The sequence below is a fragment of the Coregonus lavaretus genome (assembly GCF_964263955.1).
Source record: "Coregonus lavaretus genome assembly, chromosome: 30".
Taxonomy (NCBI): Eukaryota; Metazoa; Chordata; class Actinopteri; order Salmoniformes; family Salmonidae; genus Coregonus; species Coregonus lavaretus.
The window spans coordinates 36,792,297-36,807,512 of record NC_140017.1 but is presented as its reverse complement, the minus strand read 5'-3'; the positions used below and the strand labels follow the sequence as shown (position 1 = coordinate 36,807,512).

The 15,216-nt window shown below is 45.0% G+C and overlaps 1 protein-coding gene across 1 annotated transcript in view; it reads right to left on the bottom strand.

The window, feature by feature from the left end:
• rasgrp4 (RAS guanyl releasing protein 4) overlaps positions 1 to 15,216 on the bottom strand; it is an 86,900-nt gene that overhangs the window by 38,362 nt on the left and 33,322 nt on the right. The window contains exons 7-12 of the mRNA XM_084148543.1: positions 14,726 to 14,864; positions 11,919 to 12,092; positions 10,371 to 10,487; positions 7,698 to 7,973; positions 3,951 to 4,031; positions 2,392 to 2,496 (exon numbers count right to left, since the gene is read on the bottom strand). Of these exons, the coding sequence (XP_084004669.1) occupies positions 2,392 to 2,496; positions 3,951 to 4,031; positions 7,698 to 7,973; positions 10,371 to 10,487; positions 11,919 to 12,092; positions 14,726 to 14,864 (892 nt within the window). The remainder of the gene's footprint in view (positions 1 to 2,391; positions 2,497 to 3,950; positions 4,032 to 7,697; positions 7,974 to 10,370; positions 10,488 to 11,918; positions 12,093 to 14,725; positions 14,865 to 15,216) is intronic.

The window sequence follows — 15,216 nt, the reverse complement described above, 5'->3', positions numbered from 1 at the left end:
CAGTGATGTTTTGGGGCTGTCGCTGGGCAACACAGACTTTCAACTCCCTCCAAAGATTTTCTATGGGGTTGAGATCTGGAGACTGGCTAGGCCACTCCAGGACCTTGAAATGCTTCTTACGAAGCCACTCCTTCGTTGCCCGGGCGGTGTGTTTGGGATCATTGTCATGCTGAAAGACCCAGCCACGTTTCATCTTCAATGCCCTTGCTGATGGAAGGAGGTTTTCACTCAAAATCTCACAATACATGGCCCCATTCATTCTTTCCTTTACACGGATCAGTCGTCCTGGTCCCTTTGCAGAAAAACAGCCCCCAAGCATGATGTTTCCACCCCCATGCTTCACAGTAGGTATGGTGTTCTTTGGATGCAACTCAGCATTCTTTGTCCTCCAAACACGACGAGTTGAGTTTTTACCAAAAAGTTATATTTTGGTTTCATCTGACCATATGATATTCTCCCAATCCTCTTCTGGATCATCCAAATGCACTCTAGCAAACTTCAGACGGGCCTGGACATGTACTGGCTTAAGCAGGGGGACACGTCTGGCACTGCAGGATTTGAGTCCCTGGCGGCGTAGTGTGTTACTGATGGTAGGCTTTGTTACTTTGGTCCCAGCTCTCTGCAGGTCATTCACTAGGTCCCCCCGTGTGGTTCTGGGATTTTTGCTCACCGTTCTTGTGATCATTTTGACCCCACGGGATGAGATCTTGCGTGGAGCCCCAGATCGAGGGAGATTATCAGTGGTCTTGTATGTCTTCCATTTCCTAATAATTGCTCCCACAGTTGATTTCTTCAAACCAAGCTGCTTACCTATTGCAGATTCAGTCTTCCCAGCCTGGTGCAGGTCTACAATTTTGTTTCTGGTGTCCTTTGACAGCTCTTTGGTCTTGGCCATAGTGGAGTTTGGAGTGTGACTGTTTGAGGTTGTATACTGATAACAAGTTCAAACAGGTGCCATTAATACAGGTAACGAGTGGAGGACAGAGGAGCCTCTTAAAGAAGAAGTTACAGGTCTGTGAGAGCCAGAAATCTTGCTTGTTTGTAGGTGACCAAATACTTATTTTCCACCATAATTTGCAAATAAATTCATTAAAAATCCTACAATGTGATTTTCTGGATTTCTTTTCCTCAATTTGTCTGTCATAGTTGACATGTACCTATGATGAAAATTACAGGCCTCTCTCATCTTTTTAAGTGGGAGAACTTGCACAATTGGTGGCTGACTAAATAATTTTTTTCCCCACTGTACAAGTAGTGAGTGGAGTTACAAACAGACTCTACTAAACAAGTTAAACGTCTTACCTGTGATTAAATGTTTTCCACACATAGAGCTATAGTTACATGTAACCTACTTGGACACCGGGTCCCACAATTTCCCACTCAGCATAGCCTGAAGCCACAGGGCTCTTCCCCCAGGCTCTATTTCCCACTCAGCATAGCCTGAAGCCACAAGGCTCTTCCCCCAGGCTCTATTTCCCTACGTGGGAGCATTGCGATCTGTAGGTCGGGATTTTTGACCTGATTACATGTACATTGAACAACACAGCAGCTTTTCGGCAAGTTTTGTTATTTCTGTATAACAAAAAATCTACGATGAAGTTGGCTCTTTTACACTGGGGGTCAATAGGAAAGAATGTTTGTTTTCCCCAATTTGTGGCCGAGGGGAATTCCTTGTTATTACATGAATATCCACTCGGAGTATTAGTGCTAAAACAACTACGTTATATCTGAATTCCGACATCTTTATGCACCTTCGCCATTGGTTTGCCTAGTTTGTAAATGGCTTTAAGCTATATCACCTCCATCTAGTGGCCACAATAAATTAATGACACACAATATTTGGTTTAAGACTCCAGCACTGCAGGTGGACGTCAATCACCAATATTAGCTTTACACTTTTTTCAAACATCAAATTTAGAAAAAATCGACTACTTTAAAATGGAGATATCCTCAATGGCGCTGCCCGTGGGCACACAGACACCATAATGGGAAAGAGACAACGTTGCGATCTCTATACATCTCCATGGGGGCAACAGATAAAGTACATGATGTTAATTGTGTGTTGTGGTAGAGTAGAGGTAGTTCTGCTTTAGACAGTAATGAGGAAATGACTCACACACAGACAGGCAACACATCTCATGGCTCTATCTCAATTCATCTCTACTTGATTCCTCGCCTCCTATCTCCTCGCCTCCTCCTTCCATATGGAAGATCCATCAACTCTGACATTCTTCTCCAATGGGTTTTGAGAAGTAGGCGGGGAGAGAGGATGTGACGAATCAGGAGCGATACAATTAGAAAGAGCCCCAGTGTTGCTGAGGATAGATACTCACACAGACAGACAGTGTAGGTAGACTGACAGACAGACAGTGTAGATAGACTGATACTCACATCCACCATCTGTTTGACGTGTTTAGAGATGGTGTCTGGGTCCAGCCTCGGAGTCACTCCTGACCCCCACTCTGCTACAACTGGGGGTTTGACAGGTGCTACAGGCTGTGGGGAGGGGAGGGGAGGGGAGGGGAGGGGAGGGGAGGGGAGGGGGGAGAGAGAGAGAGAGAGAGGGAGGGAGGAGGCATGAAAGACTGCACACGTAAAAACACCTACCACATAACACGTCTTTGTCAAGGCTCAGTCTTTTTGTGGTTAACTTTGATGTAGCCTAGCTTCCACCCACAGTGTGATGCAGAGAGGGTGAGCTCAGTGTGTAAAGTCAGAGGTCAGGAAGAAAGGAGGCAGGATGATGGTGATAGATAATGTTGATAAACTGCATTTCAGCACCAGAGGCAGAGAGAGAGAGAGAGAGGAACACAATTAGACCTAACCAAATCACGAGAAAACAAAAAGAGAATTACTTCACACATTGGAAAGAATTAACAAAAAAACAGAGCAAACTAGAATGCTATTTGGCTCTAAAAAGAGAGTACACAGTGGCAGAATACCTGACCACTGTGACTGACCCAAACTTAAGGAAAGCTTTGACTATGTACAGACTCAGTGAGCATAGCCTTGCTATTGAGAGAGGCCGCCGTAGGCAGACCTGGCTCTCAAGAGAAGACAGGCTATGTGCACACTGCCCACAAAATGAGGTGGAAACTGAGCTGCACTTCCTAACTTCCTGCCAAATGTATGACCATATTAGAGACACATATTTCCTTCAGTTTACACAGACCCACAAAGAATTCCAAAACAAATCCAATTTTGATAAACTCCCTTATCTACTGGGTGATATACCACAGTGTGCCATCACAGCAGCAAGATTTGTGACCTGTTGCCACAAGAAAAGGGCAACCAGTGAAGAACAAACACCATTGTAAATACAACCCATATTTATGTTGATTTATTTTCCCATTTGTACTTTAACTATTTGTACATCATTACAACACTGTATATAGACATAATATGACATTTGAAATGTCTTTATTCTTTTGGAACTTCTGAGTGTAATGTTTACTGTTAATATTTATTGTTTATTTCACTTTTGTTTACTATCTACTTCACTTGCTTTGGCAATGTTAACATACGTTTCCCATGCCAATAAAGCCGTTAAATTGAAATTGAGAGGCAAAGAGAGAGAGAGGCAGAGAGAGAGAGGGAGCAGAGTGACAGTGAGTGACACTAGTGTTTTTCAACAGCCCCCGTGTTTAATGACCTAGGAAGAAGTCAATGAGGCTGGCACACGAGTCTAGAGATTTGATTCTCCCCCCCCTTCTCCCGAAGAGTACAATCATTGACTGTGTTTGAGAGCATCAAATCCATGATGCATTGTGGGTAAATGGTGACTGACTGATCTACTAATAATAATGAGTAGTTATTTATGATACAAAGTGATTTGTAGATCGGTCAGTTGGCAGTCGCCTGCACTGTCGGCTGCAATGTGGAACAAGTCTATTCACTTCCCCTATTCACTAGATTGGACCAATACAATGTTTTAGGTGTCCAGTACTGACCTGTGTTTTAGGGTTCTTGGGTTCCTTGGTGTAGGATAGCTCATAGATCTCATCCTCTGTATAGTACAGATCCAAAGACAGCTGGGGACACACACACACACACACACACACACACACACACACACACATTAATATACAGTGAGGGAAAAAAGTATTTGATCCCCTGCTGATTTTGTACGTTTGCCCACTGACAAAGACATGATCAATCTATAATTTTAATGGTAGGTTTATTTGAACAGTGAGAGACAGAATAACAACAACAAAATCCAGAAAAACGCATGTCAAAAAATGTTATAAATTGATTTGCATTTTAATGAGGGAAATAAGTATTTGACCCCTCTGCAAAACATGACTTAGTACTTGGTGGCAAAATCCTTGTTGGCAATCAGAGGTCAGACGTTTCTTGTAGTTGGCCACCAGGTTTGCACACATCTCAGGAGGGATTTTGTCCCACTCCTCTTTGCAGATCTTCTCCAAGTCATTAAGGTTTCGAGCCTGACGTTTGGCAACTCGAACCTTCAGCTCCCTCCACAGATTTTCTATGGGATTATGGTCTGGAGACTGGCTAGGCCACTCCAGGACCTTAATGTGATTCTTCTTGAGCCACTCCTATGTTGCCTTGGCCGTGTGTTTTGGGTCATTGTCATGCTGGAATATCCATCCACGACCCATTTTCAATGCCCTGGCTGAGGGAAGGAGGTTCTCACCCAAGATTTGACGGTACATGGCCCTGTCCATCGTCCCTTTGATGCGGTGAAGTTGTCCTGTCCCCTTAGCAGAAAAACACCCCCAAAGCATAATGTTTCCACCTCCATGTTTGACGGTGGGGATGGTGTTCTTGGGGTCATAGGCAGCATTCCTCCTCCTCCAAACACGGCGAGTTGAGTTGATGCCAAAGAGCTCAATTTTGGTCTCATCTGACCACAACACTTTTTCCCAGTTTTCCTCTGAATCATTACATTTACATTTACATTTTAGTCATTTAGCAGACGCTCTTAACCAGAGCGACTTACAGGAGCAATTAGGGTTAAGTGCCTTGCTCAAGGGCACATTAACGTCATTTAGCAGACGCTCTTAGCCAGAGCGACTCACAAATTGGTGCGTTCACCCTATAGCCAGTGGGATAACCACTTTACAATTTGGGGGGGGGGGGGGGGTTAGAAGGAATACTTTATCCTATCCCAGGTATTCCTTAAAGAGGTGGGGTTTCAAATGTCTCCGGAAGGTGGTGAGTGACTCCGCTGTCCTGGCGTCGTGAGGGAGCTTGTTCCACCATTGGGGTGCCAGAGCAGCGAACAGTTTTGACTGGGCTGAGCGGGAGCTGTGCTTCCGCAGAGGAAGGGGAGCCAGCAGGCCAGAGGTGGATGAACGCAATGTCCTCGTTTGGGTGTAGGGACTGATCAGAGCCTGAAGGTACAGAGGTGCCGTTCCCCTCACTGCTCCATAGGCAAGCACCATGGTCTTGTAGCGGATGCGAGCTTCAACTGGAAGCCAGTGGAGTGTGCGGAGGAGGGGGGTGACGTGAGAGAACTTGGGAAGGTTGAACACCAGACGGGCTGCGGCATTCTGGATGAGTTGTAGGGGTTTAATGGCACAGGCAGGGAGCCCAGCCAACAGCGAGTTGCAGTAGTCCAGACGGGAGATGACAAGTGCCTGGACCAGGACCTGCGCCGCTTCCTGTGTAAGGCAGGGTCGCACTCTCCGAATGTTGTAGAGCATGAACCTGCAGGAGCGGGTCACCGCCTTGATGTTGGCGGAGAACGACAGGGTGTTGTCCAGGGTCACGCCTAGGCTCTTCGCACTCTGGGAGGAGGACACAGCGGAGTTGTCAACCGTGATGGCGAGATCATGGAACGGGCAGTCCTTCCCCGGGAGGAAGAGCAGCTCCGTCTTGCCAGGGTTCAGCTTGAGGTGGTGATCCGTCATCCATACTGATATGTCTGCCAGACATGCAGAGATGCGATTCGCCACCTGGTTATCAGAAGGGGGAAAGGAGAAGATTAGTTGTGTATCGTCAGCGTAGCAATGATAGGAGAGACCATGTGAGGATATGACAGAGCCAAGTGACTTGGTGTATAGGGAGAAAAGGAGAGGGCCCAGAACCGATCCCTGGGGGACACCAGTGGTGAGAGCACGTGGTGCGGAGACAGCTTCCCGCCACGCCACTTGGTAGGAGCGACCGGTCAGGTAGGACGCAATCCAGGAGTGAGCCGCGCCGGAGATGCCCATCTCGGAGAGGGTGGAGAGGAGGATCTGATGGTTCATTGGCAAACTTCAGACGGGCATGTATATGTGCTTTCTTGAGCAGGGGGACCTTGCGGGCGCTGCAGGATTTCAGTCCTTCACGGCGTAGTGTGTTACCAATTGTTTCCTTGGTGACTATGGATCCTCTCGTGTAGTTCTGGGCTGATTCCTCATCGTTCTCATGATCATTGCAACGAGGTGAGATCTTGCATGGAGCCCCAGGCCGAGGGAGATTGACAGTTCTTTTGTGTTTCTTCCATTTGCGAATAATCGCACCAACTGTTGTCACCTTCTCTCCAAGCTGCTTGGTGATGGTCTTGTAGCCCATTCCAGCCTTGTGTAGGTCTACAATCTTGTCCCTGACATCCTTGGAGAGCTCTTTGGTCTTGGCCATGGTGGAGAGTTTGGAATCTGATTGATTGATCGCTTCTGTGGACAGGTGTATTTTATACAGGTAACAAGCTGAGATTAGGAGCACTCCCTTTAAGAGTGTGCTCCTAATCTCAGCTCATTACCTGTATAAAAGACACCTGGGAGCCAGAAATCTTTCTGATTGAGAGGGGGTCAAATACTTATTTCCCTCATTAAAATGCAAATCAATTTATAACATTTTTGACATGCGTTTTTCTGGATTGTTTTGTTGTTATTCTGTCTCTCACTGTTCAAATAAACCTACCATTAAAATTATAGACTGATCATTTCTTTGTCAGTGGGCAAACGTACAAAATCAGCAGGGGATCAAATACTTTTTTCCCTCACTGTACATACATATTCTGTGTAGTACAGATCCAGAGACAGCTGGGGGGGACACACACATTAATATACACACTAAGGGGGGGGGACACACATTAATATACACACTAAGGAGGGGGACACACATTAATATACACACTAAGGGGTGGGGACACACATTAATATACACACTAAGGGGGGGGGGGGACACATTAATATACACACTAAGGGGGATGGAGGGTGATGACTACTTCAAGAGGTCTACTGTAACTCTCAATACATCTACTTAGTAGGAGCTTTTCACAGTATCCAAAACCACTAAACGGAGCCCTATAACCGATAACAACAGTCAATTCCAACAACTCCCCCCTTTCCCGTTGGGAAACAGGTCAGTGGGACTGCCTTGTTTAAATAAAGATACAATAGAAATCTCAGTGGGACTGCCTTGTTTAAATAAAGATACAATAGAAATCTCAGTGGGACTGCCTTGTTTAAATAAAGATACAATAGAAATCTCAGTGGGACTGCCTTGTTTAAATAAAGATACAATAGAAATCTCAGTGGGACTGCCTTGTTTAAATAAAGATACAATAGAAATCTCAGTGGGACTGCCTTGTTTAAATAAAGATACAATAGAAATCTCAGTGGGACTGCCTTGTATAAATAAAGATACAATAGAAATATCAGTGGGACTGCCTTGTTTAAATAAAGATACAATAGATATCTCAGTGGGACTGCCTTGTTTAAATAAAGATACAATAGAAATCTCACGGTGAGTAGATGCAGCAGGTCCTTGTTGGCCTCAAACGGAGGGGAGCAGGAGTGCACAGACAGCAGGTCAGAGATGTTAGAGTACAGGTGCTGCAGCTTCCCCAGGTTAATCTTCTGCTCCTCCAGGTAGTCTGGCAGGGCCTCATTCAGGGAGATCAGGTCCTTCAAGTGGACCCCCAGGATAGGCACCTTAAACCCTGAACACTCACTGTACACCCGCCGGTAGTTACTATAGTTACTGGAGGATGACAGCAGCTCTGTCATTTCACTCAGGGCCTGGAGAGGAGGGGGAGAGGAGGAGAGGGGAGGGAGGGAAGAAGAGGGGAGGAAAAGGAAGAGAGGAGATGAGAGGACCTATATGGAAGTCAGCGGTTTCTTCTAAACACCCATGGCAAGTTTCAGGGGGAAGGTTTCAGTGGAGGCTCGTCAGAGGGGGAATGAGAGGACCATCCTCTTCAGTGAATTTCATTTTTTTTTTAAAGTAGTGAAACATGAAAAAAGTTATCCTTTTTAGATACAATTATACTAAATAAATTCACGTCACCAAATAATTGATTAAAACACACTGTTTTGCAATGAAAGTCTACAGTAGAGAGGGGGTCCTCTGTGGTCCTCTGTAGCTCAACTGGTAGAGCACGGCGCTTGTAACGCCAAGGTAGTGGGTTCGATCCCCGGGACCACCCATACACAAAAAAAAATGTATGCACGCATGACTGTAAGTTGCTTTGGATAAAAGCGTCTGCTAAATGGCATATTATTTATATTATATTATTATACAGTAGCCTCAACAGCACTCTGTTGGGTAGCACCATGGTGTAGCTGGAGGACAGCTAGTTTCCGTCCTCCTCTGGGTACATTGATTTCAATACAAAACCTAGGAGGCTCGTGGTTCTCACCCCCTTCCATAGATTTACACAGTAATTAAGACAACTTCCGGAGGACGTCCCCCAACCTATCAGAGCTCTTGCAGCATGAACATGTTGTCCACCCAATCAAATGATCAGAGAATGAATCTAGTACTGAAAGCATAAGCTACAGCTAGCTAGAACTGCAGTGTATAAAATGTGGTGAGTAGTTGACTCAAAGAGAAAGAAAGACAATAGTTGAACAGTTTTGAACAAATTAATTTCTTCAAAAATGAAGGAGAAGAGAGCGAGAGAGATCTATATTCCGTAGTATTTCTTTCACTTTCACTTACGTAGCTAGCGAATGCAGCTAGCTAGTTTAGCCTACACAAACACCCGCCTAAAACAGAGAGGGATGCTATGTTAGCTGGCTGGCCATGGCTATCCAACACTGGAACTCTTCCAAGTCAAGGTAAGCTTTTGGTGTTATGAATTTATTGCCACCCGGGGCCCTTCGGTGTAACTGCTAAACTGCTTGCTGACTGTACACTGTAATGCATGATTGTAGCGGGTTTACTAACGCGTTAGTTCTAGTAGCTATGTTGACTATGACGTTAGCTAATATGGTGACAACGATGTAGGCTGTGTTTAGTGGTTATGTTATGAAGGTTTGGCTTGGAAAGTTTTTTTCGCCTGGTCACAGACAGCTGATGTGTTGAGCACTGAAGTCCACAAGCGAAGGGAAAAGGTGAGAGGAAGAGAGCATGTAGATGAGAGAAGGGATTATACAACGATCAAAGGGATCATGCTGTTTGTATGTGGCTGCTATGAAAATGAACTGTGTTTGCGTGTGATCAGGGGTGTATTCATTCCGCCGATTCTGTTGAAAAACATTCCTTAAACAGAAGCGTACGGAACTAAACGGGGATAAACTCACCAGAATTTGACCAATAGAAACTCTTGTTTGCAACTGTTGGACTAATGATGACATCCTAGATCAGCTAGATGCAGGCAAGAGTGTGCAAGGCGGTATTGAATGTGTCACTGTCTGTCACCTTGATTACTCAGATTTCTCTCGACCTGTGCACCTACGTTGTAAACTTTCATTCATAGGCTAGGTTGTAGGAAACTCATGATGGGTACAGGGAACATTTGAGTGTCATGTAGTAGCCTAAACCTATAGATGTTACATTGAGCTGGGTGAACGGAATATGAATGACAGTCATCCAATATACTGTAATAGAAATAAGGCCTGCTCATAAAGGAATATTAGTCCTCCATCATCTTAAACCGCCAATGGAAGGTTTGAATGAAATCACTTTTTGCTTCGTGAAGTAATCCAACAACGTAATGCCGCCATCTTGTCTATTTCTGATCTTCTCTCATTGATCGAGCCAGGCGAGTGTCATTCAAAGCGACACTTGATTTCGGGTTCCAGGTGAGTGTCATTCAAAGCGACACTCGATTTCGGAGTCTCGCTCATGACGTGCAGCACTGGAGTTGACACCCACCTGTCTCAATCAATGTGAGAGAAGATCAGAAATAGACAAGATGGCGGCATATTATACATCGTTGGATTACTTAATGGAGCGAAAAATCTATTTCATTTAATAGCGGAGCATTTTCTAAATTCAAACGTTCTCCCTGCAACTAGCCATGGGAGTTTAGAACACCAATGACTTCCAAGTCGAGAATTAAGAAAGTATTGCCAATGTAAAGGAAGGTAGAAAAGCTGCTGCTTTATGGATAAATAGTTATCAAGTGCTATCACAGCTAACGATGATAAAAGCCGTTTGATCCCATCAGCTAGGTTAGGGTTAGGGCTGACCTTAGTGATGTCAGGGGGTAGCAGACTGGCGGTGTCCTTCAGACGAGAAATGGAGCTGTGACAAAGACCACCTGTCACTGCCATCAGAGTGTTGAAGTTCTGCAGTGCATGCAGCCTCTACAGTGGGAGGAGGAGGAGGGGGGGGGGGGGGGGTGGACACAGAAAATAGGTTTATTTGTCATCTCAGGAAGTAGTTGTTCTGGATTCTAAAGAAAAGGGAACTTATCTCAGCAGACACCAGGGGAAGACCATCCTCAGTGAATTTCATAAGAATAAAAATAGTCACAATTTTAAAGTTATCTTTCCTTCCTACAGTAGCCTCAACAGCACTCTGTAGGGTAGCACCATGGTGTAGCCGGAGGACAGCTAGCTTCCGTCCTCCTCTGGGTACATTGACTTCAATACAAAACCTAGGAGGCTCATGGTTCTCACCCCCTTCCATAGACTTATACAGTAACTATGACAACATTTCCGGAGGACATCCTCCAACCTATCAGAGCTCTTGCAGCATGAACTGACATGTTGTCCGCCCAATCAAAGGATCAGAGAATGAATCTAGTACTGAAAGCATAAGCTACAGCTAGCTAGCACTGCAGTGCATAAAATGTGGTGAGTAGTTGACTCAAAGAGAAAGACAATAGTTAAACAGTTTTGAACTAATCATTTTTTTAAATGAAGGAGAAGCAAGAGCGAGAGAGAGCTAGCTATATTTCCTTGTATGTTTTTTCACTTTCACTTAGCTATGCAGCTAGCTAGTTTAGCCTACTCAAACACCCCCCTCAAGCAGAGAGGGATGCTAAGTTAGCTAACTGGCTATGGCTATCCAACGCTGGAACTCTTCCAAGTGTAGCGGTTAGCGGTTAGGATATGAAGGTTTGGCTTGGAAAGGTTTTTTCGCCTGGTCACAGACAGCTGATGTGTTGTTCACTGAAGTCCACAAGCGAAGGGAAAAGGTGAGAGGAGGATGCGAGAAGGAATTATACAACAAGCGAAAGTGAACAGTGTTAGCGTGTGATCAGGTGTGTACTCATTCTGCCGATTCTGTTGAAAAACATTTCTGAAACAGAAGCAAATTGAACGAAACAGGGATAAACATACTTGAATTTGTCCATCTGTTGGACTAATGATTACACCCTAGATCAGCTAGATGCAGGCAAGAGTGTGCCAGGCGGTATTGAATGTGTCAATGTCTTTCACTTTGATTACTCCCATTTTTCTCTCGACCTGTGCACCTACGTTGTAAACTTTCATTCATAGGCTAGGTTGTAGGAACCTCATGATGGTACAGGGAACATTTGAGTGTCATGTAGTAGCCTAAACCTATCAGTGTTACATTGAACTGGGTGAACGGAATATGAATGACAGTCATCCGATATGCTGTAATAGAAATAAGGCCGTGCTCATAAAAACAATGATTGTCCTCCCTCATCTTAAACGTCAACGACCGCCACTGGCAGACACTTCTAAAATGAACTCTTCTTTCATGGAAACTACTCCCACACTTCATAGACAGTACATACACTAGCTGGTTGTGTGTTTCTAGGTTACCTGGGCTACGTGTATGAACTTGGTGAAGACCTGGGCTCTCTGCTGTGCAGTGTGTCTGCTGAGAATCATCAGCTGGACCCACTGAGACACGCCGTTACACATCATGACACTGCGCTCCAGGGATGGGTTGTCCCTCACAGAGCCACGCACCACGTAGCTACGGTAGTCCAGGAACTGACGCAGGGCAGGAAAGGACAGACAGGTAGGACAGGACAGACGGGTAAGACAGGAGAGACGGGTAAGACAGGACACACAGGAGAGGACAGAGAGAGAGAGACAGGTAAGACAGGAAAGACAGGACACACAGGAGAGGACAGAGAGAGAGAGACAGGTAAGACAGGACACACACAGGAGAGGACAGAGAGAGAGAGACAGGTAAGACAGGACACACACAGGAGAGGACAGAGAGAGAGAGACAGGTAAGAGAGGACATGAACTTGTTAAAAACATTCTCCGCTACTTTTGAATACATTTTTAGCCAGTAGTTCTTTAAGTAGAGCTCACGAGCCAAAAGTGGTCCCCGAAAATTGCGTACTATTTCACATTGCAATCTCTCTCTCTGCTGTGTGTGCATCTTGCTAGCTGTCACTCAAATGGCAAAGATAAGGGTTCATCGAATTTCTAGGGGGCTGGCCCACGTGGGGGAAAATGGTGCTGCACAGCTTCCAGAAAACACTCACTTTCAAACTAGGGAATTCGTGGCTAACTGAGGTAAAACAGTAATTCTGCTCATAGATTATCCATGTATGAACTACATACAGTGAGGGAAAAAGTATTTGATCCCCTGCTGATTTTGTACGTTTTCCCACTGACAAAGAAATGATCAGTCTATAATTTTAATGGTAGGTTTATTTGAACAGTGAGAGACAGAATAACAAAAGAATCCAGAAAAACGCAAGTCATCATTTTTATAAATTGATATGCATTTAATGATGGAAATAAGTATTTGACCCCCTCTCAATCAGAAAGATTTCTGGCTCCCAGGTGTCTTTTATACAGGTAACAAGCTGAGATTAGGAGCACACTCTTAAAGGGAGTGCTCCTAATCTCCGTTTGTTACCTGTATAAAAGACACTTGTCCACAGAAGCAATCAATCAATCAGATTCCAAACTCTCCACCATGGCCAAGACCAAAGAGCTCTCCAAGGATGTCAGGGACAAGATTGTAGACCTACACAAGGCTGGAATGGGCTACAAGACCATCGCCAAGCAGCTTGGTGAGAAGGTGACAACAGTTGGTGCGATTATTCGCAAATGGAAGAAACACAAAATAACTGTCGATCTCCATCGTCCTGGGGCTCCATGCAAGATCTCACCTTGTGGAGTTGTAATGATCATGAGAACGGTGAGGAATCAGCCCAGAACTACACGGGAGGATCTTGTCAATGATCTCAAGGCTGCTGGGACCATAGTCACCAAGAAAACAATTGGTAACACACTACGCCGTGAAGGACTGAAATCCTGCAGCGCCCGCAAGGTCCCCCTGCTCAAGAAAGCACATATACAGGCCCGTCTCAAGTTTGCCAATGAACATCTGAATGATTCAGAGGAGAACTGGGTGAAAGTGTTGTGGTCAGATGAGACCAAAATCAAGCTCTTTGGCATCGACTCAACTCACTGTGTTTGGAGGAGGAGGAATGCTGCCTATGACCCCAAGAACACCATCCCCACCGTCAAACATGGAGGTGGAAACATTATGCTTTGGGGGTGTTTTTCTGCTAAGGGGACAGGACAACTTCACCGCATCAAAGGGACGATTGACGGGGCCATGTACCGTCAAATCTTGGGTGAGAAACCTCCTTCCCTCAGCCAGGGCATTGAAAATTGGTTGTGGATGGATATTCCAGCATGACAATGACCCAAAACACATGGCCAAGGCAACAAAGGAGTGGCTCAAGAAGAAGCACATTAAGGTCCTGGAGTGGCCTAGCCAGTCTCCAGACCTTAATCCCATAGAAAATCTGTGGAGGGAGCTGAAGGTACGAGTTGCCAAAAGTCAGGCTCGAAACCTTAATGATTTGGAGAAGATCTGCAAAGAGGAGTGGGACAAAATGCCTCCTGAGATGTGTGCAAACCTGGTGGCCAACTACAAGAAACGTCTGACATCTGTGATTGCCAACAAGGGTTTTGCCACCAAGTACTAAGTCATGTTTTGCAGAGGGGTCAAATACTTATTTCCCTCATTAAAATGCAACTCAATTTATAACATTTTTGACATGCGTTTTTCTGGATTTTTGTTGTTGTTATTCTGTCTCTCACTGTTCAAATAAACCTACCATTAAAATTATAGACTGATCATGTCTTTGTCAGTGGGCAAACGTACAAAATCAGCAGGGATCAAATACTTTTTTCCCTCACTGTATTGACACATCCAGCCCAAAGCGGGAGGTTTAAACGGAGCATGTCTTTAACAAACTGATTTTTTTATTTTTATCGATGGCTCAATTTAAATGAACCTTCCTTGCAGTGTTAATCTTTGGAGGGGGGGGGGCAAATACAATTACAGCATTTGAGGGGATCATTCTTAGGCTCTGCAAAGATTTTAGAATCTTGATCACATAATGAGTAGTAATTTGGGATGCAAGGTGATTTGTAGATCAGTGATTCACAGTCCAACTGTAATGTAGTCCACCTCAAACACACATATTGACTGACTGACTGGCTAACTAACTGACTGCTTAACTGACTGACTAACTGGCTAGCTGACTGATTGACTGACTGGCTGACTGACTGACTGGCTGGCTGACTCCCTCTCTCTCTCCCTCCCTCCCTCCCTCCCTCCCTCCCTCCCTCCCTCCATCCCTCACCGAGACGTTGCAGAAGTTTTTGAACTCCAGGTAGGAGAGGTGTTCGGCCATCTCATCCGGCTCCATGTGGTCAAACAGTAGAGATACCTTCCTCTTCTTTACAGACTGAGACGGGGCCTGGGAGACTGGGGTCGCTGGACTACTGGGGGAACAATATGATTATTACATTACTGTTATACCCGGGGGTTACTAAACAACATACAGGACAGTGAGGATTACAGTAGAATAGAATAGATGGAGACAGAGCCTGAGAGGCTGAAGTCGCTGGACTATTGGGGGGGACAATATGATTATTACATTAGTATATTATTACTATTATACGTGGGGGTTACTGAGGAGAAACACCATTAAAAACAGTGGTGATTACAGTAGAATCGAATAGTCAGGGATGATTACAGTAGAATAGAACAGGCAGGGATGATTACAGTATAATCAAATAGGCAGTGATGATTACAGTATTATTGAATAGGCAGGGATGATTACAGTAGAAT